The following is a 23,974-nucleotide window of genomic DNA, read 5'->3' as shown; positions in this document are numbered from 1 at the left end:
GTATACATATATGTATACATGCAAGTATACATAGTATATATATACACAAACACATATATATATGTATACATGCAAGTATATATAGTGTATATATATATATATATATATATATATATATATATATATATATATATATATATATATATATATATATATATATATATGAGACAGCTAAAAGACAAAACGCAGATTAAAAAATCTGCTAGGCTACTGCCTAAAACTTAACCAGTATCATTGAATAGACTTGTGTTTTTAAATGCTGATTATCAATCTGTACCCAGTGTTAGAGGGGTATGCAGCAACAATTTTGGCGCCCCCCAATATATATATATACACAAACACACACACACACACACACACACACACACACACACACACACACACACACACACACACACACACACACACACACACACACACACACACACACACACACACACACATATATATATTTTTTATTATATATAAATATATTTATATATATATTATATATTTATTTTTATTATATATAATATAATTATTATTATTAACAATGTTAACAAATAATAAAAGTTTTATAGCACAGATCTTTAAAGAGAGAGAGAGATGTGACCCTTATTACAGCTTCATGTCACCCAGCAGATGTAACTATAGCCTGTATGTCTGACAGCACAGCTAACATGAACAGCTAATGGTAAAACAAAATCTATTTGTTTCCATGATAAACCAGCCTTATGGCATACGTAATGTTTTCCAGCTTCTAGTCATTTATTGTGCATGCTACCTTATTTTTACCAGTTGTTATTTTACTTTAATAAAATTGAGATATGTCATGCATGGGATTGGTACCATAGGGTTTAACCAAAATCTAAATGTAGATATCAGCAATATTATTTTGCATTAAGTTAGCAAACACTTGCCAGTCTGTTAACATTAATATTTGCAAGCCTCCAAGTTTGGTAGCAAATATATGCATGATTCCATGGTAAACCAGAGATATTGCATTAGTTGTTTTCCAGATTCTTGTCATTTATTATACATGCTACCTTATATTTTTCAGTTTTCAGCTCAGCAACCTCGGTTTTGCATATTCTAAGCTAGCTAGTTACATATTCTGGCTGCTACATTTCCCAGTGTTAGCAAACGCTAGTCTGTTAACATGAATATTTGCAAGCCTCCTCCAAGCACAGACGTCACATTTTAAATCCTACCTGTTGCCTTTCACCATCCACTTATTTATCTGCTGTCGCATCCCTTGACATGCCATCTCCCTTTCGCTCTTTCTTTTTCTATTTTTAGCCCCCGACCGCATTTTTCCTTTATTCGTCTTTTTCGAGTTTCGATAACAACTCACTCCTGTGCTGCTCACGCGCGCGCCCCCGCCCGCTCGCGATATTACCCTTCTATGTCAAAATAAATTCTATGATGGAATCTTATGAGGGCGCCGGCGCCTACTCTACCCTGTTAGTCCTCTAAAATTTATATAACTTTTTTATATTTAACTTATATAACTTTTATATAAATGTATATAACTTATAATTTTTTTTTTTTTTTTTTTAACCATCGCTTTGGCGCCCCCATGATGCGGCGCCCCTATGCGCCACATATAGCGCATACCCACTTTTTGCGCCACTGCATCCTAGCGGTCAGTAGCGAATGCTCTGGTCTGCAGGCATTCACACGCTTCACCTCTCAACCCTATAGCAGCGCTAGCATCACAGAGAGCCAATGTGAAATATGAAAGCTTTTCCTTCATCTGTCTGCCACACTCTCTTGCTCAACCTCTCGCTCTCTCTCTCTCTCTCTCTCTCTCTCTCTCACTCACTCACTCACTCACTCACTCACTCACGGCCTCCAGAAAGAAAAAAAAACCCAACAATTTTCAGCACCAGCACGGCTCTGATCTCTTTATAACGTTCAAGATTCAAGCATTAATTAAAACACAGCAGTATATCTGACGATGGAAATCTTTACATAGTGTTTCCTCGACCCTGTTTGCGAGGCGATGGCAAATCTTATTAATAAATCTAGTCTAGTGCTGAGAGAAAGACCTCATAAGTGTCTATATTAATAAGAAAGAGAACAAGGTGTTTGAGCTCTGAAAACTGACACGAGTCAAAACATTATCTTACAATCGGCTCATCTAGAGCTTTTGGGAAACACCAACAATAATATACTGTATAATAGAATTGTGGCAATATTTTCAAGACAAACAATGAAATTTTTCTCCAATTTCTAAGTATCATTATGCAAACAATCATTACTGTAATACAAAAATTATATTATGTACATTTTCAAGTATTTATACATTATGCTAATATATGTTTTACTGTATGCTGATTTAAATTAATTTTTTATTTTTTTTGCAATTGTAGGGTGAAGTGTGATCTGGAAATGTCTAGAATAATCATGAATTGAGCCAATGTTTTTATGATAAACATTTCTCCAATTTCTCAATTTGATAATGCTATAAATCACATAAATGGTATTTATACATCATAATAGTGTTTTACGGTATAAAAAATTGCATTCCTCTATAACATAAATTAGATAATAAGAATCAACAGAAAAAAATATTTAATAGTTTTTTAGTTAATTTTCAAAATGTGATCTGATCAGATTCCCCCAATCAGAAATTAAGATGATCAGAAACAAAGATAGGAAGCCTTTTTTTCCCAAATATTACAGTTCAGAAATATCAGTAACTACATATGCCACATAAACAAATACGTTTTTCTCAATTTGAAAGCACCCTACAATTAATCTCAAACTTCTGAAACAGCAATTATCAGTGCAATCAAATCCTCACTCGTTCTGAGCGAGCTACCGCACTAAACCATCGTATTTCCAATCCGATATTCCCGTTCCTGATCTCCGTTCAGATCAAAGACGGGCTAGGAAAGCCTGGTGTCAGCACTCTGGAGATACTATCGGCCAGATCCTCCGCCTGACATTAATAACGGCAGGCAGACATCTGAAATGAGAGGGGCCGTATCAGTCAGAGATGAGGAGGAATCTGGGCATTGTGCTTATCAAAGAGTCCTTTAGAGATCAGCGATAGCGGCCATGCTAACCCAGACGCTGCAGGTGTATGCTAACACACGTCACACAAACTATCTGACACTGGCTGTGGATAAAACACGGCTAAATTTAAACCAAATTATCTATACATACTCTCGTATGCTACAGTACAAAAACAATAAGGGGCCCTATTTTAACAATCTGAAACGCGAGTATCAAACGCAAAACGCAAGTAACTTTGTGGGCGGATCTCGGAAATCTAAAATGGGTTGGTCTGAAGTAGATACATTACTCATAGGTGTGGTTTGGGCGTAATGTGAAATAAACCAATCAGAGCGTCATCTCACATTCCCTTTAAAAGCAGGCGCGCTTGTTCCATGGCGGATTGCTATTATGATGGCGGATTTGCCAGGCGCACGCCAGGAACGGGTCCACAGCCGAGGAGACCTACGTTCTCATCAGAGCCGTAAAAGACAGAGAAGTGACATTGTATGGGGATTGGAGACACCCACCCAAATTAGCTGTGTTTAAACAGGCGTATAATAATTTGAGTAAATGTGTAAGCTAGATATGTGCCTATTTTTTCGCATCTTCATGGACACCACAATGACTTCCCTCGTGGTCATATTTTTCCTTGTAATTATGTATGGTTTGCAAAAATGGGAACTGCTGCGTCTGTGTATATAAGAGAAGCAAAGTGTATGTGTGTTGTGCACACGCTACATTATGGCCAAGCATGTGCACTTAAAATAGCATCTGAATAGCGCGCCACTAACTTTAGATTAGGTTTTTCCTGGTCTGTGGCGGAATTGTTTTCTTAAAACGCAAAATAGCGCCAGAACATGCCTCTTTTTTTCGCTGAACCGCCCCTGGGACCGCAAGTTCATTCCCTAATTTACCGACGTGCGTCGGGTGCAAAATAGGAATGAAACATGCGTCGGCGTACAAAGTCAATTGCGCTGGGTGCAAGATAGGGCCCTAAGACCACAAGTGAAAAAGAAGATCAAAGTATGACACTTTTTTCCAAGGACACTGATATGTTTACCTGTACTATTGAAACATGAATTTTAATTCAATGCAGCTGAGCTTTGTGAGTAAAGAAACAGCAAACATTTGATCATACGCACATCTACTGTGCCATTAGCATTTAGCCAGAACAGTTACGTCATGTTTCATTATTTGAATTTTTTTAAAGAGAATATATAATCAAATTTCTTTCATAAGGTACTCAACAAATGCTGATATATGGTTTTAGTTTCATAATAATTTACATTCTATTGTTTTGTTAGAGCTTATACTATTCAAATGGAAAGTGGGAAACAACAAGTAGAAGGTAAAGCATATTAATAGTAAATACAATAGCAGCTTTGATTCATTAAAACATATTTAATGTAATTTTTAAAAAGCTTTGAATAAAATATCATGCCTTTTTTAGAGCAGAAAAGTCAAAAATTGGTACTACAAAATGAAAACATTTTTAACTAAACTCATCAGTGAACTATAATCTTTCACTAAGGTTATAGATCTTGCTTCGCCTCTTAAAGGACTTGCCTGTTCAGCTGATGTCACTAAGCGCTTTTCAGACCCTACAATCACCTGTCCAATAAAAACCAGCAGCTGTGCCCATCCGAGGAACGCCCACTTTTAATGACCCAATTTATTTTAATGGGTAAAATGAATGGAGTGGTTGGATATCCTCCTTTAGTCACAAATATGACACGTTACATAAGTAAAATGGGTTGCAAATGCAGCTTTATTGTGTCTCAACTAGAATATCACATTGCAAATTTTCTGAGGCCTGTAAATATTTTTTTTTGTATGTGTGTGTGCAGGTTTATATGTGGATTGAATAGAATGCACTCAAAATGACATTTCCTCAAATGTCTCTCTCATTTACTTGACTTTCTTGCTTCCATGAAACCCAAAAGGAAATGTTCAGCAAAATGTCCAAGTTGCTCTTATTTCCCCATGCATATGAAAGAGAACATCTTTGGTCACCATTCACTTTCACAGTAAGGAAAAGAGCATTGTAGATAACACATAAACTACATTTTTTGCTATTTCCCTGCCATTGACGGAATTGTCTGGCTTTCTGTGTTTTCAATGTTATACTGTAGGTGGCGCTATGACACATCTTCTGAAAGAGTACTAAATCTCGTGATCAAAAGACAAAGAAGAAGAATCAGAAACAAGCGAATGCATATGTAATCATATGCAAATGTAAAATAACGTGATCATCAACATTAAACAGCATATACCGGTATATCAAAACTGCCTAATATTACTGAATGAAATGTCGACGCAGGACGAGGTACAGGACTGTGGAACTTTAAGGGTGTTGATGGACTCGATCTACTCCTCCTGTGTTTTGATCATCGTTCTGAATCCCATCTGAATGTAGTTTTTGACAAAAACACGGTTTTCTCAGCTTTTTTCTCAAAATGTCGCTTTTTAATGAAACACCCACATTCAAATGTTGATAAAAAAAAGAATGCATTAATCTAGATTAAAAAAAGGTGTTTTTTTTTTTTTTTTAAAGCAGAGGGTCTGTTCTTTCATTTAATATATTGCATTCAGGGGTCATGAATTTTGTGAAAATGATCAAAAATGTTTGCGGTGACTGGCAACTTAAAAAAAAAAACGCTGGCAGGGAAAGAGTTAAAGACATGAGGGGAGGAAAATGACAGAATTTAAATTTTTTTTAAGTTCTGTCGAATAGATACATCCAATGACTGTCTAAGGTGCAAACATCTATAAAGACAAAAGGATCTAAAACAAAGGGCAAGGAAAAAACCTTCTAAAGTTCCCTGACCTTGACAATGTGCCGCCAAACCATCTGTTAAAACACTCCCACTCCTGCAGGCTCTGTGTGTCCGCTTTCATAAACTCTCTTCTCTTTCTGTTTCTCTCCATCCCTCCTTGCAGTCTAGTCACTTAAGCACAAAACAGCGTCTATTGTTCGACAATTGGTGTGCCAGACTATCTGCAGCACCTCTAATTTTTCAGTCATCTAATTATTAATGGGCTTTGTTGACTTTGAGATTACCGCTGATTCTTCCTCTTTTCCATAATGTTTCCAGCTTGACATCAAGATGGAGAAGGTCTAACTTTGGTTCCCCAAAGGACGCCGCCCAGGAAACCTTGACATGCACAAAGACAGGCACGCGGAGGAGCCTGCCCTGCCGAGAACGATAAGGTCACCTGTGGGATTGCTGAGATTATCTCTGTCAAGCACTCGGACGCAGTGCAGTCAAATGATGCATCATGCAGTCATTTTCAGCAGGAAAAATCAATTTCTTCACTAGGTCGCTATTTGCTTTTCAAAGTGCCCTTGTAGTCTTTGGCTCGAAGCACTTATCAATTTAAATGTTGCGAATTAATAATGTTTTTAAGCCACGTTCCTTGTATGAGCAGGGAAATGCTTCCACCCGTCTGTTTTTTGCCAGTCCCATGTGGGCGACATGTGTGGCCGGTTATTCAATGGCGGAGATAAAAACCTTTGAATAAGAATAGCATACAAACCATCTAAATATTAGAATAATATCTAAATATTAGATTACAATAAGGTTCATTAGTTAACATTAGTTAATAATGAACTGCACATATACAGCATTTATTAATCTTTGTTAATGTTAATTTCAATATTTACTAATATTTTATTAAAATCTTGTTAACATTAGTTAATGCACTATTTGTCAATTAATAAATTACAATAGTAATAATACAATAAAATATAAAACTAAGTGCATTTACAAACGGTCTATAAAAATAGGCCTATATATAGCAAGGTTGGGTGATATAACTAATATATACACACACATACACACACATACAAACACACACATACAGTATATATACATATACATACATATATACACACATATATACACACATATATATATATATATATATATATATATATATATATATATATATATATATATATATATATATATATATATATATGTGACCCTGGATCACAAAACCAGTCACAAGTAGCACGAGTATATTTCTGGCAATAGCCAACAATACATTGTATGGGTCAAAATTATTGATTTTTCTTTTATGCCAAAAATCATTAGGATATTAAGTAAAGATCATGTTCCATGAAGATATTTTTTTAATTTCCTACCGTAAATATATAAAACATTTATTTTTGTGAGTGAATGCAGCACAAACGCGAACATAAATGGACAATTTTAAAGGCGATTTTCTCAATGTTCCAATGTTTGTGCACCCTCAGATTCCAGATGTTCAAATAGCTGTATCTCGGACAAATATTGTCCTATCCTAACAAACCATACTTCAATTTTGACCTCAACCATACAGCTTTCATATGATCCATATATCTCAATATAAGAAATTGACCCATGTGACTGGTTTTGTGGTTCAGTCTATATATATATATATATGTTCATTATGCAATTATGAATAATTATGCAATTATGCATTATGCAATTTATGCAATTCAAGTGGATTATGAACACCTCAATGTGAATAGTGACCGATATGGCTTAGTGGTAGGTTAGTGGATGCTTCTATTTCATTCAAGAAGTTAAAGCCCTACCAGAAGAGCTAATTAAAGATCATCTTTTCCTTTTCATATCTCAATCTATACTATTTAAAAACAACAAACCAGGCTTCAAAGGAGAGTACCACAGCCAGCACATAAAGCTTAATTGTTCTAGAGGGGCATGATGGGATATGACAGCTCCTCCATGACTGTCTCTGAGCTCAGGGTGAGAGCGGGAACAGGAGGGGCAGTTCTGGGAGCGCTGTGGATCGCGGGTGGCTCAATTAAACATGACCTTCCTCTGCCCCTGTCTCTCGCCGCACTGCCACAGGCTCACATGCAAATGCTGACCCTCGGCAGCCACAGCATCATAAATAAAAGAATACTTATTATCCATTTAGTAATATTTCCGAGTCTACCTTGATGGGCTGTTCTAAAAGCCAGTGAAAATATTCTCCATTGTTTCATTGTACAGGGCTAAGCTGGTTATTCTGAAATTTGGTTGGTCGCTGTATACAGTACTCTGATCTGTATTATTATAAACAGTAAATAATTATAATATATATATATATATATATATATATATATATATATATATATATATATATAATACTATTATTAATTTCAAAACATAACTATTATACATAATCATTCATTGTTAAAAAAAAACTATGCAGATTATATATATATATATATATATATATATATATATATATATATATATATATATATATATCAGTGTCATTGGACTATGATCTAGGATTTATAATTCATGGTCTATTATATATATCAAACTAAAATAGCTCTTCTATTTGAATTTTCCATTAGAATATATTTTAAAATGTAATTTATTTCTGTGATGCAAAGCTGTACTTTCAGCATAATTACTCCAGTCTTCAGCATCACATAATCCTTCAGAAATCAGTCTAATATGCTGATTTGCTGTTGTGCTGCTTATATATTTTATGTGTGTGTATGGTTTTTTTTTTAAATCAGATAAATCAGATCATAATTTATTACAATGTCTTTCCTTAATCTGTGGGGTGAAATATGACCCAGACATCTTCTTGACGGAGATTCACCCCGTCACCTTCACTAGCCATGCCAAAAACGTTCAAAGGCATCACTTCAGAGGATAAATGTTAAAGACACAGGGGGGTGTGAACAAGTGAGAGAGTAGAAATCGAGATAAAGGATGGTCTGAAGGCAACTGACTCACAAAGATGTGATCAGACATTCGGCCAGACGTTTATGCTAATAGATTCGATATCCCTCAAGTCTACCTGGCCGGAGTGGAGCACATGGGTGTCTGAGGGATGGAGAGGAGGGCAGGACGTATGGGAATGTGACGCGCTCCCCTGTCACCTACAGCACAGCAGATGTCTACATTCAATCCCAGCACCGCCTTTCCCCGCACAACCTGAATAGAGACGGGGCAGCAAGGTCTAAAGCCGACTGGTTCATTTATGAAAAAGACGCCCACAACGGGAAAAGGCAGTACACATTCCTGGAGGCATTCCAGATCCATCACTATTGCCAAACGTAGAACAGCAAATTCCTCTACCATATGGTAGATTACACAAGGCATTCGGATGTCACTGTGCGTACTGTACGACAGCTAAGCTGGCGGTTATGGAGCAGGAACGCAGATAAATCGAAATCCTACGAGGCAGATGAGACCTCAGATGGTCGCTTTATTCCAGATGTATCAATTTCCTTGGATATCTAGTCCATGCAAGTGCATATGCTGTACTGGCAGGGGTGCCTGCTGCAAATGGCCAAATTCCAGAAGCTAATATTCTTTTGGCCGGAATAATGCAATTATTATTTTCCTAGCTATCAGCGTAAGCACACGGTGCCATCTGTTACACCAAAGCAAACATACACATCTCAATTACAAAACAGACAGCTGCCCGCGTGCCGTGTCAGCGGCACACGAAATGACGGGGAATGCGCTTGACCCGGCGACAAGGTCCTTTTCAAAAGCAGCTTTCCTTCGCGACCACCTCGAAAACTCAATAAGAAAATCCCAAGTGGCGTGATGATATCGCTGCCTCTCAATTTGCGTCGACCGTAAAGACAAACCTGGCCATTAATCTGGGAAAGATGGCTGTGCAATCCATCACATATTAATTATTGGAGATGAACTAATCACCTGGTGCAGAAACCAAGCAGAGAGGGATGAAAAACTCAGGCAAGTGAAAAATTTGGCAACATATGCCTATTTACATACAGAAGTTAAATGATAACAGCTATTAGTGCAGCAAAAATGGATAAACGGCCATCTGTTGAACGGAATAATACGGATGCGGATGAAAAGGGCTGTTACTTTTACTGTCAAACGCAAAAACCTTGTTATCAGCCGAATCTGAGAGACGAGTCAAAGACCATCGAGATAAGAGAGTGAAAACACGTCCGTACGCTTCAGCTTGGGCACATTAACTGTATTATCAAAGAGCCGAGGGCAGGTGGAGCCATTGTTTAGCATCATTGTAATGTCGGCCATACAAGAAGAGAAGCTCGCACTCGCTGTAAAAATCTGCTGGCTTCTCCGGTCTGCACACATTAATCTAACACAAGGTGGTCAATGGCCATGGAGGGAAAAGCAATTTCACATCCTCCGCTCGCTGACCTGAGGAGAGCAGAGAGGAGGGGACGGATGGACAGAGAGAATGTGAATAAAAAGTCATGCAAAAGCACAATCTAATATATATAAACTTGCTGCTAAAATTGACATGAAATGGTGTTTGCATTCAAGTCAAACAGAATATTCAGTAAGAAATAATGTAGGACAGTATTTGATAATTTCTATTCCAATTTGATTGCTTTGTGAAAAGTAGATTATGACACTATTGGTTAATATGAAATATCTATATAATAATATTAATAATAATGTACAACTTTATTTCGATTGTCCGCTTTAGACATCCTACTAACTATAAGCAACTTTGCAAACATTCGACTGTTTCTGCCACAATACCATGGTTACAGTTAGTGTGACTATATTAAATCCATGGTGAATGTTGGTTATAGAGCCCTCTATAACTTTGTTCATAGCACAATGTTTCTCCTGGTTTCCATGTCAGCGCTGTTTTGAGTATTCTGCACTGAATTTGAATGCTTTCCACGAGATCTCGCAGCAATATTATTAATGCAGCAGTGAATTCAAACGCTTTCTCATTGGATCTCCCAGTGTTGTGTACTAATGGTGTCATGTGTTTCAGATTGGCTCACGAGTAAACCTGTTCTGAGCTCTCGCTGGTGCTGTCTGGGTCCAGGTTGAGCAGCTCAAACGAGTAGCGTTGTTTCGTTTTACTTTCGTTTCGTTTGATATTTCTCATATGCAACATAAAAAGTAGCTCTTATCAGTTGGGCAACTCGGTGGTGGCACCAGTGCGACCTCTAACAAAATGTAGTCACACCGGCAGGAAAAAAGGCTCTAAAATGTGACCATTTGGTAGCAGTCTGGAGCCCTAAACCAATTATATATATATATATATATATATATATATATATATATATATATATATATATATATGATTTGGGAGATTTATTGTATTCAAAAAGTTATTTCTCCTCTGTATGAGATGCAACCTGTATTGCTGTAACCTAACCAGAGCTTTAAGTAAACTGCCTGCACCCAACATGTGTAACCTACGATCAAACCCAATCCGGAGAGATTTAACCGTTTTACAAAACATGCCATAAATCACACCGTCAAAGACTATTGTGCAGCTGGCTTGGAATCACAGTAAGGTCCAGCTGATGTCATTACGGGGACAGTGAACTCCATGACTGGATGCTTCCTATCTACTTTCAAAGGGATTGAGGAAGAGCTCGATTTAGAGATTAGTGCTCCTCTAGTGCCCTGCGAGGCCGCAGTATCTGTCTGAGAGCAGAGCTTGGATTTGAGCAGCTGAGCGCTCGTATGATTGAGCCGCGGTGCTAAAAGGTCATGCTATCGACTGTGCCTAGTGTAATGGCCGCAGTATGGTTCAAGCCCTGAATCTTTAATAACCTTCATCATTAGCTCTTAGGAAATCAGAGCTCGCACAGAGCGGTCTGAAGAGATCTATTGGCTCTTACCATCGCAATGCAGAGCTGTAACTTACAGGATTACAAAATGCAGGGTTAAACGGCTGTTATAAACCATTATGCTAGATTAAAAAAAGTTCAAGGAGAAGTGTTAAACATGACTGATAGTACCACTCCATTAAGGCTGTTCTAACTACATTATATTTATGCTACTGTGATTGTTATTTACAGATTAAAAAAACAATGTAACAAAAAGATGCAGGAGCACATTAAAACAAAAGCACATTAAAAGAGATGGAAGACAGATTTTAGCAGAGTTTACCATCCTGAATGCAGTATAAATTCATATTCTCTGTATAACCCAAAGTTTAGTTATCTAACAGACATTTATAAAAAAAAGATAAGCTATCCTGGTGATTACTTGCATGGCTGGAGATGTACATTAACTAAGCACCAAAATCTAATTTGATTTTGAACAAATGTTAATTAACTACGCAGAGCGCCAAAGTAAAATTATAAACCTAGAATATATATGAAAATCATATATTAGTCTATTTTAGATAAAACACAGCACACAAATGCATATAACTGTCAACGCAGAAAAGCTCACAAATTGCTCATCCAATTAACCATGAAAATAATGAACTACACCTTATAAATTTGTGGCCTCTAGGACAGATTAACGAAGAAAAAGGTTTAGCAATTAAGATCAGGAGAGTTATGGGATAAGCTTAACCATGTAAGATAATAAAACCTACTTAGACTAAAGACTTTACAAGCACTTTATCAGCAGGCCAACCTAAAGATAATACCACAGAAAATGACAAGCCAAATTCCAAAAGCCAGGATTTTGAGAATTAATCAATTATTTGATAAAAATCATCAATCAATTAATTCTGAATTAATTTCGAGTTGGCTTTAGACTTCTCTTCTTAATTCATATCTCAATCCCTCTATCTAGCAGAATATTTTAATATTCTTTTGCAGCCACTGTTGCTTTTATAATTTAGAAGACTCAATATTTACAATGTCTAAATCTGACAGGTCATAGCTACACTTGAACTTCATTGAAAGCAATCAAGTTCAAGCACTTGAACTTGATTGAAAGCATATGTTCGAAATGGAATCATAACGCACTACATAATATTTACTTTATGCCTGCTATTTTTAATTTGTGTATTCCATGCTGCCATGCTCAGTTTTGGTTTCAGTTTGGTTTTGATGGACTCTTAGTTTGTATTTTATTATTGTGTTTCCTGCTGGTTTCCTCTGTTCTAGGCTGTGTTCAAAATCGACCCCTATACCCTCATTCACAATTCCCTACATTACTATAATATAATATAGTTCACTTGAAGGAGTGAATGAAAACGAGTGAGTGAATTCGGACACTGAGTGCGCTGGAAGGGCTGCCGCTTTTGCATAGTTTTTGCTTGCTGTTTAATAATAATCCGTCATGGAAACTAGCATGTATAAACCTGAATTAAAGAATTTTATAATCAAGTAAAAAGGAATTTATACCTGTAAGAAATTGCGCTGTAGCCACATTGGACCAACGGTTTGAAAAATGGATGGATGATTTAGCTAGATGGATGATTTCGTACACAGCCATAGTCACTAGTTTGCTCCTATGGTAACTGATTATGTTGTCCACCTGTTTCTAGTTTAGTTCTTATAATCCTGTGCATATTTAAGGCCCTTTGTTCAGTTCTTTGTCTTATGTTTCTATTTATTGTCAAGTGTTTCCTCCTGTGATTTCTGCTGATTTGGAATATCTTCTTCTTATATATTATCTTCTTATTTTTATTAATAAACATCCCATTCTCTTCATTTTGCCTGACCTGTCATGACAAATGCATATAATAAAAAAATAAAAATAAAAAAGCATACATACTGCTTTCTTTAAAAGTATGCAAAGCATTTAATCATCTCGGAAATGCATATGATTAATTTACATTGAATCGAATTTTTATTAAAAGATATTTCTTTTCAGCCTCTGAAAAAAAAAGTCAAGTATCATCTCTGGTTCATCCGTCAGACTAGAAATGAAAGTTAAAGTCGAGTACATTGCATGCAGTTTTATTACAGCTTATTTTTTTATACAGGATATATATATATATATATATATATATATATATATATATATATAGTAGTTATGTCAATTTATACAGTAAACTACATAAATCATTTAAGTATATAAAACAGTTTTGATCAATGATCAAATAGGAGTCCAATTATCACCTTGAAAAAAAAATACATTTCTGTGTAGGAGATTAAAAATTGAAGTTGTGTTCATTTTCCAAGAAGGTCGATTTGAGTGCACTGTGGTATACAGTATTTCATCCAATGTTCTGTGATTGTATACTACATATTTTGAACCCAGGTCATCCAGGTACTCGTAAGACCTTGCACACTATATATAATATAATTTATTTTTCTTTTCTTTTTTTAAATAGAAGTTTACCGAATTACCGCCTTTCTTTAGTAGGAAATACTTCTTAGCAAACTTTTAGTCATAATGGTGCCGACTTTTATGATTCCCAGGTGCAAGAACTCAAAGAGTAAACGTTTAGCGGGAGTGAGTTACTTTCGGTTTCCTGTGAAAGATCCAGTGCATTGCAGGCAGTGGGTAAAATCTACAAAGAATAGTAAATATGCAGACACCAGGACAGAAAATCTGAAAAACCTCTGTGTAGTCTATGTTTATGTAGTCTATGACTATGTTTATAGTCAACATTTCAAAACTGGATGACTATGAATACAGTGTTTTAGGTCAAACAGAGTGTAAAAACCGAAAAAAACTGCCATTCCATCAGTTCCCACCAAAGCAAGAAAGCTGTTGTCATTTGTACCATAATGCTGTTCAAAGATTAGACATAGTACGATACAAACTCTGTGATAAACCTACCCTTACAATAACTGTTCTGTTATTAACCCTCAGTCAATCTGACTTGAAATTTTTTTTGTAAAAATTCTATACGTTTCAATTTTCAATTGAATCCCCATTTTTTTTTTTTTTTAAGTGACTAAGATTAAAAATCGAGATCGGTATCACCTCTGGTACATTTTCCAAACTAGAAATGCTAGGTCAAATGGAGTGCATTCTATTGTGGGATACTGTACTCCATGCAGTGTACTCTTTTTGCACATTTTGGGCCCTTACATACTGTGTACTGTATATAAGATGCATATCATTTTTTTTTTTTTAATCGGCGGTAGTATTCTGTCATCCTGAACACAGCCCAAATTATTCCCAATCTCTGACAGAAGGAAATGAGTTAAAATGCTGAAAACTGTTACAGTCACCGGTACAGTGAGCATCTTGAAGGCACCTGTGCGGTTTAGATCCCTCATACAAGGACAGCAAGAGATGATTCTGATGATTTGTGTGGATTTTTGAACCACGAGTGAACAGAAGCCTGTTGTGCAGCCGTGTCTGGTTTGATTGAAGCCTGCTAGCACTCGAGATGAAGCTCAGCTAGACAGGACCGCAAGAGTTCTGAAGGTCACTTTCTCTCTGTCTGACCTCACCGATCTGTCTGTTTATTGAAAGGCCCTGACTCGAGCCAACAGGAGCGGGGAACACGCAAGCATTCCAATGAGAACATCTCTCTGGCACTTAAAATATGCAGTGATGAACGCCGCGAATTAAACAGCAGCTAACACAACCGCAGGAGTTTATCTAACTCTAATTTGTCCAGATTCTCTTCCGCACCGATGGACGACAAGAGATGGGAGAGTGAAAATCTCAAGTGCACTCACCTGTGAAAGCCCCAGGTATATGGACACTGTCTCTGAGATGTACAAAAACCTCCCCTCCTTGTTTAGTGCAAATACAAATCCATCCAGGGACTGTGGAGGAAACAGAAAGAGAGAAAAGAGAAGAAACAAGTCAGGCGAGAGTCTCACAAATAGCTTATTTCTCACAGCAAAGAGAGAGAAGCCATCAAGCCCAGAATTGCAAACAGAACTGCATCCCATGTGGAAACGACTGACAGATCATTAAAGAGCAACAATTACAACGTCAATTAACAGCTCCGGGTCACACACGCCTCAACTCTAAGGGATGGTGTGAGCAATACATAAATATTAAGAAAAAAACGACTCGTTCATACGAATAAAGGTGTTTTTTTTGGACAAATCAGAATTGTTTTTCTGTATTTCCAGATTCGTTTGAGTTGGTTAACTCAATCACGCAGCGACCTGCGTCTATCAAGGTAGTGGATTGTGTAATATCAAACAACTATTATCTTGGATGTGTCCTTGACAATGATTTAAGTGGTGAAAATATTGCTACATTTCTTGCTATATACTGTGTTAGTTTTCTGGATAAACCATGTTTAGTGCAATGTCATGTTGAATATACATGCATTTCTTGGATGTCTGATCTGTCTCATGACTGTATGATTGGATAAGTTACAGAAATCTTAAAATAAATTGATGTTTAGTTTTAGGTTGTAGTACTTTTACACATTTTATGCATCACATTTTAGACATCTTGACTGGTTACCTATAGAAAACACAAGATAATCAATGAAAGAGCTCCTACGTATTTTAATACAAACAGTATTTCTCTAGGCTAAGTGAGAAACATTGTTATAATCAGGGGTTAAAGTGGACCGGAACGGTTCCGGCACCTCAGATAAATTAATAAATAAATAGATTAATTAATCTCAACGAATCTCGTTGGTGCCAAGATCGAACGCGAGTGATTATAATTGCGTGAAATGCACTCACGGTGGTTGAGCGTGGTAAAGTTAGTTTTAGATTCGACATTTGTTTTCCCTTGCCACTGTTCTATAGGGTCGGCAGTCTTACAAAGATATCAATAGCAGGATTAGTTTTAACGTAACCATTATTGACATTAAATATTCGTTCAAAATATTCGTTCCCTAAGGGAACGTCTTCCAATTCCAATAACTGAGTTTAACGTAGCTTATATTTTGTATTATTTAAAATTACTTTTCAAATTCCAAACCTTGTAGAAGGTTCCTATTGGCAATGCTGATCTGGTAGCCTTGAGTAAATAAATTTATCTAAGAAAATGATTCATAAAATCAGTTGAGCCTATGTTTACTTTCTTCACTGACACAGACAAAATGAAAAGACTAACAGTCAAAGTTTAGCTTTAGGAGGGGAAGAAATACGGCAGGATAAGTAGACTGAGAGAAAAAGAAGGATTAAGATGAGATGTGGCTACAGTGCCAGGACTCAATTTTTGGCCCAGTGTTCAGCAATTTTAACATAGTATTGTCATCATATCAGTGTTGATGGACCAAAATAAAAACCATTAAAATATCAAGTAAATAAGTATTGTGATGGTGCCACAGTGACACTCTTGTCTCAAAAAGTATTGCTATACCACGATACTCAATATGTTGTCCCACGGTGAGTCATTTTTCCCTGTTGCACCTACACAAAATTTGACGGTTCCCCCATCTAACAAATCCCACTTTAACCACTGGTTATAATACTAGGCAAAGTCTTATGGATATCTTTTTAAAACTATATGGTCGTAGATCTTTTGAATACTTAGGGACTCAAGAGTGGAATAAGTTGCCTCTGGATTTTAAAAGTATTTCATTTTAAGTAAAAAGTTGGTTATTAGATAGGTTGTTTAAGTGATGAATTTGTATTAGCGTCTTGTGTGGATGATACTTTGTTACGTTTCATTGCGGCTTTAGGGTTAGGGTTTAGGTTATTGGGTTTATTTGTTTCAGCGTTATGTTGGCAATCAGCATTGTGATTGACCAATGAAATCTTTAGAATGTGCAGTGGGCAGGATTTGTGCTTAAATGTTTAAGGGGAAAAACAAAATAGTGCATCGCAGTGGCAATTACTATAAATAGTGTATTCAACCAGCATGTTAACTAAAAATGGAATTCATTTCTCACATTCTGGAGAAAAGATTTTTTTCAATGCACAAGGTAGCAGCATGAAGAACAGAAAAATGTCACCGCAAACACAAAACCATATGAAAGCTGAAGTGCTTGATTGTGAACAAAATCACCTCTGTTTGGTCAATGACACACTGCAGCTGCTAAATCACTTTTTATTTAGCATGGTGTAAACTGCTGGCACAGCTAGGCAAGCCGTTCTGTGTTCAGTACCACCACCGTTTTGCCGTCTGCTTCTGCTTTCTCACTGAAAATAGCAACCCACCCTTATTGTAAAAACATGCCTGTGAAAATGATATCATGTTGCTTCTTGCACGTTTCATGGAACTTTCAAAGTGAAAGTTGCTAAAAGTGCTAAAAGCGTGTTCAGGATTACCTTTAACAGATGAATGTGAATTTGGCAACGTTTTAATATGTGGGTTGTACGTTTTGCGGCGGGTCAGAAATTAAATGTCCGGTGAATGGCGCTAAAAGCGGAATGCTATATTGTGTTTGAAAATAACTTACCACCTACACTTAACCCTTCACCTAAAATAACCAATCGTGTTAATGTCCCCCCTGTAGTCAATAATTCTATCAAATATTTTAAAAAACCTTGAATGTAACTCTACACTCTTGCCTCATTTAGTATACGTTCTATGAATATGCAAATTAGTCCCGCCTCCACTCACACAAAACAGCTCAGAGATACACTCATTGATGTGATTGGTTACAAGATAGTTTGTGACATCAGAAACACCAGCAATTTCCATACATATGGAGCTTTTTTATATATATAAACGTCAAACTGTAATATTTTACAAATCATGCACTAAAAGTGTTTTGAGGTCATAAGATGGTTTTGTGCAAGGAACCGCATGAAAATAAGTCTTTATTAATCAATAATATGCCTCTGTAATCATCATTTGTGTGAAAGGGAACAAAAGTTGTTTGTGCTTTACGGTCACTCGTGTTCATTTCAACTGGAAACTGCAGTAGTATGTTTAGGTACGTTTTTGGAGTTTTACAAAAATGTAGGTATATATAGGCATGTTTTTCCAATTTGCCTATAGGTTGGAAAATGAACAAGGTATTATTGTTAGCCACTTACCAAGTAAAAAAACAATAACTTTACTGTATTGTAGCTTCTTTAAGCAAGACACAGTTTCAAATGATCTTCCCTGAAACTGGTTTCTAGCATACATCTGTGGTTTCTAGGGTGTTCTGGATGGTTGCTTACTAGTCTAAATCTCTACACTGTAAAAAAACAACATAATTTCTATAAATAAACTTTATTTACTCATACTGCATAATATCGATTTGTCCAATAAATATGAACTGACAAAATTAAAAAAGTTATTTAATATTGTCAAAGTAGGTAAAGAAAAGAATCTAAATGTAATGAGCTGAGATTTCTTCCAGTGTACAGTATGTTATTCTAGTCTCCTAGATATGGCTAATTTTCCTCAGTGGAATTTTGATTTCTGCCCGTTTTATCATTATAAACACACATTTAAACCACAATTTCAGATATCAATCACATTTGAACCATCATTCATGTTGTAGTACAAACAATACAGGATGAAGCCAGTATTTAATATGCAATACAATGTCTAGTAAGGACTGCTAATTATCACAGACGCCATGACCAATACAAAAATATTCTGCAAAACAAAGCCTGATCCATATCAATAAAAGTCATACATAAGAAAAGAGTGGTCGTGTTGGGTTATTAGGGATTTTGGACTAAAGGAAGCAGATATCACCGCTGGAAGTGCAGCTGTTTGGTCTCCAACAGTCAAGAATTAAGGCATTGAGGTCACATGGGTTAATTACATATTGTCCCCCGCTGCCTCAGATAATCCGTAGGGTGATGCACCCCGGGCGAGAAAATGGCAGAAAGGAATGCAGAGAAAAAAACAAGGTATTGTGCACAATGTCACAACTGATCTGATCACCTTTTTATGAAAATCAGGTTTACACAGACGGGGTGGGAAAGCATCCCTTCTCTCGTTTATTTCTGAGTTTAAAGCAGCATTGGCAGCTGGCGAGAGAGCGTGCGGTCTCTGCTCGCCGATAAAACAGAGCAGCCTCGGGCTATTTACAGCGTGCTGATATGCAGCTGACAACAGCACGTCCCACGGCGGCCCGCTAGCGCATCACTTCCTCCCTGAGCACGCATCTGCTGGAGGTGATGTGTTAGACTTGCGCTTTACATTACACTACATTACATTACATTGTATTGCACTAATGCTAATACTGTCCCATTATATGGCACTTTACATTTGAAATGCTAATATGCCAATATAGATGCGTTAACATAAATGCTAAGCTAACACGCATGCTTATTTACCTTCCTAACAGCAACAAAAAAGGGGCTTCAAGGGACTATATTCTACATATTTAGCATTTAATTTTTCCCCTGAAGTCCACTTATAATATCAGTCAAGGTTCCTTGCACCAAACTGGTTGTAAATTAGCCTTAGCTGACCATGTTTTCGCCCTCACTCTGACCCTCAGGGGCCATTCACACAGAATGCGCTCTTATATTCCATCTGAGCTATTTTTTAATTGTTGTTCTATGTAAATATGCTCAAGACAAACATCTTTGTTGCATTTGTTATGCCTTGCTAGCCTCTTTGCATGTGAAAACTACTGATATAGAGTTCACATTGTTGCATTGTATACACCCATTCAAAAGTATCTAATGTTGTGAAATATGATTACATTTTTAAATAACTGTTTTCTATTTTATTATATTTAAACTGTAATTCATTCCTGTGATGTCAAAGCTGAATTTTCAGCATAATTACTCACATGAAAACTCACAGTTTTCAGTGTCACATCATTCTAATATGCTGATCTATCTGTCTGTCCACGTACCTGTCTGTCTGTCTATCTACCTCTCTGTCTGTCTACCTACCTACCTGACTGTCTGTCCAACTACCTGTCTGTCTTTATGTCTGTGTCTACCAACCAACCTGCCTGTTTGTCTACCTACATATCTATCTGTCTATCCACGTACCTGTCTGTCTGTCTGTCTACCTGTCTGTTTGTCTACATATCTATCTATCTGTCTGTCCATGTACCTGTCTGTCTGTCTGTCTACCTGCCTGTCTGTCTGTCTGCCTACCTCTCTGCCTGTCGGTCTGTCATTCTGTCTACCTACCTGTCTGTCTGTCTGTCTGTCTTTCTGTCTATCAACCTGTCTGCCTATCTACCTACCTGTCTGTCTTTCTGTCTATCTACCTACCTGTCTGTCTTTCTGTCTATCTACCCACCTGTCTGTCTTTCTGTCTACCAACCTGTCTGCTGTCTGTCTATCTACCTACCTGTCTACCAACCTGTCTACCTGTCTGTTTACTTGTCTATCTACCTAGCTGTTTGTCTGTCTGTCTGTCTGTCTGTCTGTCTGTCTGTCTGTCTGTCTACCTGTCTGTCTACCTACCTGTCTGTCTTTCTGTCTATCTACCTACCTGTCTGTCTGTCTATCTACCTGTCGGTCTGTCTGTCTATCTACCTGTCTGCCTGTCTGTCTGTCCAACTACCTGTCTGTCTTTATGTCTGTCTACCTGTCTGTTTACTTGTCTGTCTACCTAGTTGTTTGTCTGTCTGTCTACCTGTCGGTCTGTCTACCTACCTGTCTGTCTTTCTGTCTATCTACCTACCTACCTACCTGCCTGTCTGTCTGCCTACCTCTCTGCCTGTCGGTCTGTCTACCTGCCTGTCTGTCTGTATTTCTGTCTACCAACCTGTCTGCCTGTATGTCTGCCTATCTACCTACCTGTCTTTCTTTCTGTCTATCTACCTACCTGACTGTCTGCCTTTCTGTCTACCAACCTGTCTGCTTGTGTGTCTATTTACTTACCTGTCTGTCTTTCTGTCCACCAACCTGTCTGTCTGTATGCCTGTCTGTCTAACTACCTGTCTGTCTTTTGTCTGTCTACCTGTCTGTTTACTTTTCTATCTACCTAGCTGTTTGTTTGTCTGTCTGTCTGTCTACCTACCTGTCTGTCTTTCTGTCTATCTACCTACCTGTCTGTCTGTCCAACTACCTGTCTGTCTGTATGTCTGTCTACCTGTCTGTTTACTTGTCTGTCTACCTAGCTGTTTGTCTGTCTGTCTACCTGTCTGTCTGTCTTTCTGTCTATCTACCTACCTACCTACCTACCTACCTGTCTGTCTGTCTGTCTGTCTGTCTGTCTGTCTGTCTACCTACCTACCTGTCTGTCTATCTGCCTGTCTGTCTGTCCAACTACCTGTCTGTCTTTATGTCTGTCTACCTGTCTGTTTACTTGTCTGTCTACCTAGCTGTTTGTCTGTCTGTCTGTCTGTCTACCTACCTGTCCATCTATCCATCCACCCATCTCTCTGAAAAATGTCTGTGTAAAAAAAAAATTCAGTGAAATGATCAATTCAGTCCATTCTCTCAAACGGTGCATCATGTTTATAGAGCGCAAATACTGGCCTTCCGTTCTCCTCCATCCCTGTCAGTTCATCTATACACTGAGAGACCACCGTCCCCTCCCCAGTGGAGGGTCTCTCTTGGACTTCGGGACCTGCGAGAGACTCCTCCTGGCTGTCAGGAAGGACCACGCAGCAGTCACCTCCAGCCAGTCGGCAATCATCTCCACTGCTCTTCCTTCAAACGCACGGCATCTGTGGGCCAGGTCTCTGAGGAACACTGCTTGCCTCCGCCTAGCTCCCCTCCATGATAAACGGCCTCTGTTTACAGGCTAACCACTGTGTAAAGTGCACAATAAATCACTAGCCAGACAAACTTCTGGGGGAGAAAAGTGTAACATTAAGATGGGCCTTTTTTGTCATTTGTTTAAAGCAGTCATGCCTTGCAAGCAGCTTCTCTCTCTCTCTCTCTCTCTCTCTCTCTCTCTCTGTTGTCTAAAGTGCTGAGAGAAGGAAAGCGTCTCACAGAAGGGAAATGAAACTCTGCAACGGTTTGGGATCTGCACACTTGATCTAAGGCAGCAAAAGCAATAGAATCTAGATTAAGATTAAATGTAGACGAAATTAAAAAGTGTAATTCAAGCTTCTTGTGGTTTTAGTTATTCACAAATAGCATTAACAAGAGACAGTATTAATACATCATCATTAAATTAATTGAATCATCATTTAAATGAAAAAAACATTGCATCACTGAAAATCTTTTTTCAGGGTTTTTTTTTATTCAGATTTTGTGAACACAAAATCAAATTTTACCCAATTTACTTTTTTAATAACTTTCTGGCTTTATTGTATAAGATAAAACAGTTTGAATTATTCTACATTACAATAAGTTTGTTCCTATAATATATATATATATATATATATATATATATATATATATATATATATATATATATATAAAAAGTAATACATATTAGGCCAACATATTTTATTATTATTATTATTATTTTAATTTACATAATGTTTGTCTTATTGTGCACATTATTCCGAAAGGGGAAAAATACATTTAAAATTGAAATCTTATACTTTTTCTGCCTCATGTCCTCTGTTGACGTAACCAATGCCAAACACAGAAAATTTTTTTATTAACCAAGCATGTTTTTCTTGTTGAATATCCAAAGAAATTTCACTCAGAAATGTCAAATCCAAGAAATAAAACAATTTTAACATTTAAATCTTATATTTTTTTCTGTCTCTGAAACACCCTTTCCTCATCCTGATGGATAAAATAATCTCATAGTTCCCACAGAAATGTAACATTACAGAAATTACATGCATTGGCAATACTGTTTTGTTCCGTTTACTTTAAATAAAGCTAGAAAGCTTGTGTCTCCTCAAATGATTCTTTGCTTAACTATAAGCAATTGTTAAATAGTACAACTATATACCACAATCCCTCAAACACGAACATTCCTGCCTTTCAGTGCTACAACAGTAAACACGGTCTGTAACTCAGTAGCCTTGTGTTTTCTCTAACAAAGGACAAATATACGTGAGCTGAAGGACACGCAAGCTGGTAAACATCAATCTAGTCGCTGCACCCTGGCCAGAGCCACTGCACGTCCACATTAACACACGCAGCGGACGCCAGGCGAGACCAGCCTCATTGACTATTAACATATCATTAACTATTAAGTCGGACAAAATGAAGAGAGAGAGAGAGAGAGAGAGAGAGAGAGAGAGAGAGAGAGAGAGAGAGAGAGAGAGAGAGAGAGAGGCACAGAGGAGTGGGGGAGCTGGTGATGGGGGAGATGCCACATGTTCATCTTCCACAGTCACATCCCTCCATCCCCTCCAAACTCCAAAAGCCTCCATGATGGAGAACTACAACTGCAGTTAAGACTTCACGGGGTCGGCCAAACCTGGGCATGTTGACTCACGCGCACAGGTATTGAGCTGCAGGACTCCTACATGCAATGTAAATTAAGACTGTAAATTAACCCCTCCACAATACCATAAGTCAAAACAAAAAGTTGGAGGGCATGGTATAAATAGTTTTAATTAGAAATTAATATTTCAAAAAGTATAAAAATGCCATTCAGTCAGAGCACACTTTTTCACCTGGTGCCACGTATACTGTATGTTAAAA

At 37.3% G+C, this 23,974-nt stretch overlaps 1 protein-coding gene across 6 annotated transcripts in view; it reads right to left on the bottom strand.

Annotated features, from left to right (window-relative positions):
- npas3 (neuronal PAS domain protein 3) overlaps window positions 1-23,974 on the bottom strand; it is a 339,316-nt gene that overhangs the window by 104,942 nt on the left and 210,400 nt on the right. For all 6 annotated transcript variants that reach the window (XM_077238920.1, XM_077238922.1, XM_077238919.1 and 3 more), the window contains one exon: window positions 15,308-15,397. In XM_077238920.1, the coding sequence (XP_077095035.1) occupies window positions 15,308-15,397 (90 nt within the window). The remainder of the gene's footprint in view (window positions 1-15,307; window positions 15,398-23,974) is intronic.

Source organism: Siphateles boraxobius, unplaced genomic scaffold (assembly GCF_051911475.1).
Source record: "Siphateles boraxobius isolate OS27281-9 unplaced genomic scaffold, OSU_SipBor_1 22, whole genome shotgun sequence".
NCBI classification, from domain to species: domain Eukaryota; kingdom Metazoa; phylum Chordata; class Actinopteri; order Cypriniformes; family Leuciscidae; genus Siphateles; species Siphateles boraxobius.
The sequence above is the reverse complement of the archived record's forward strand: the minus strand, read 5'-3'. Positions and strand labels throughout refer to the sequence as shown.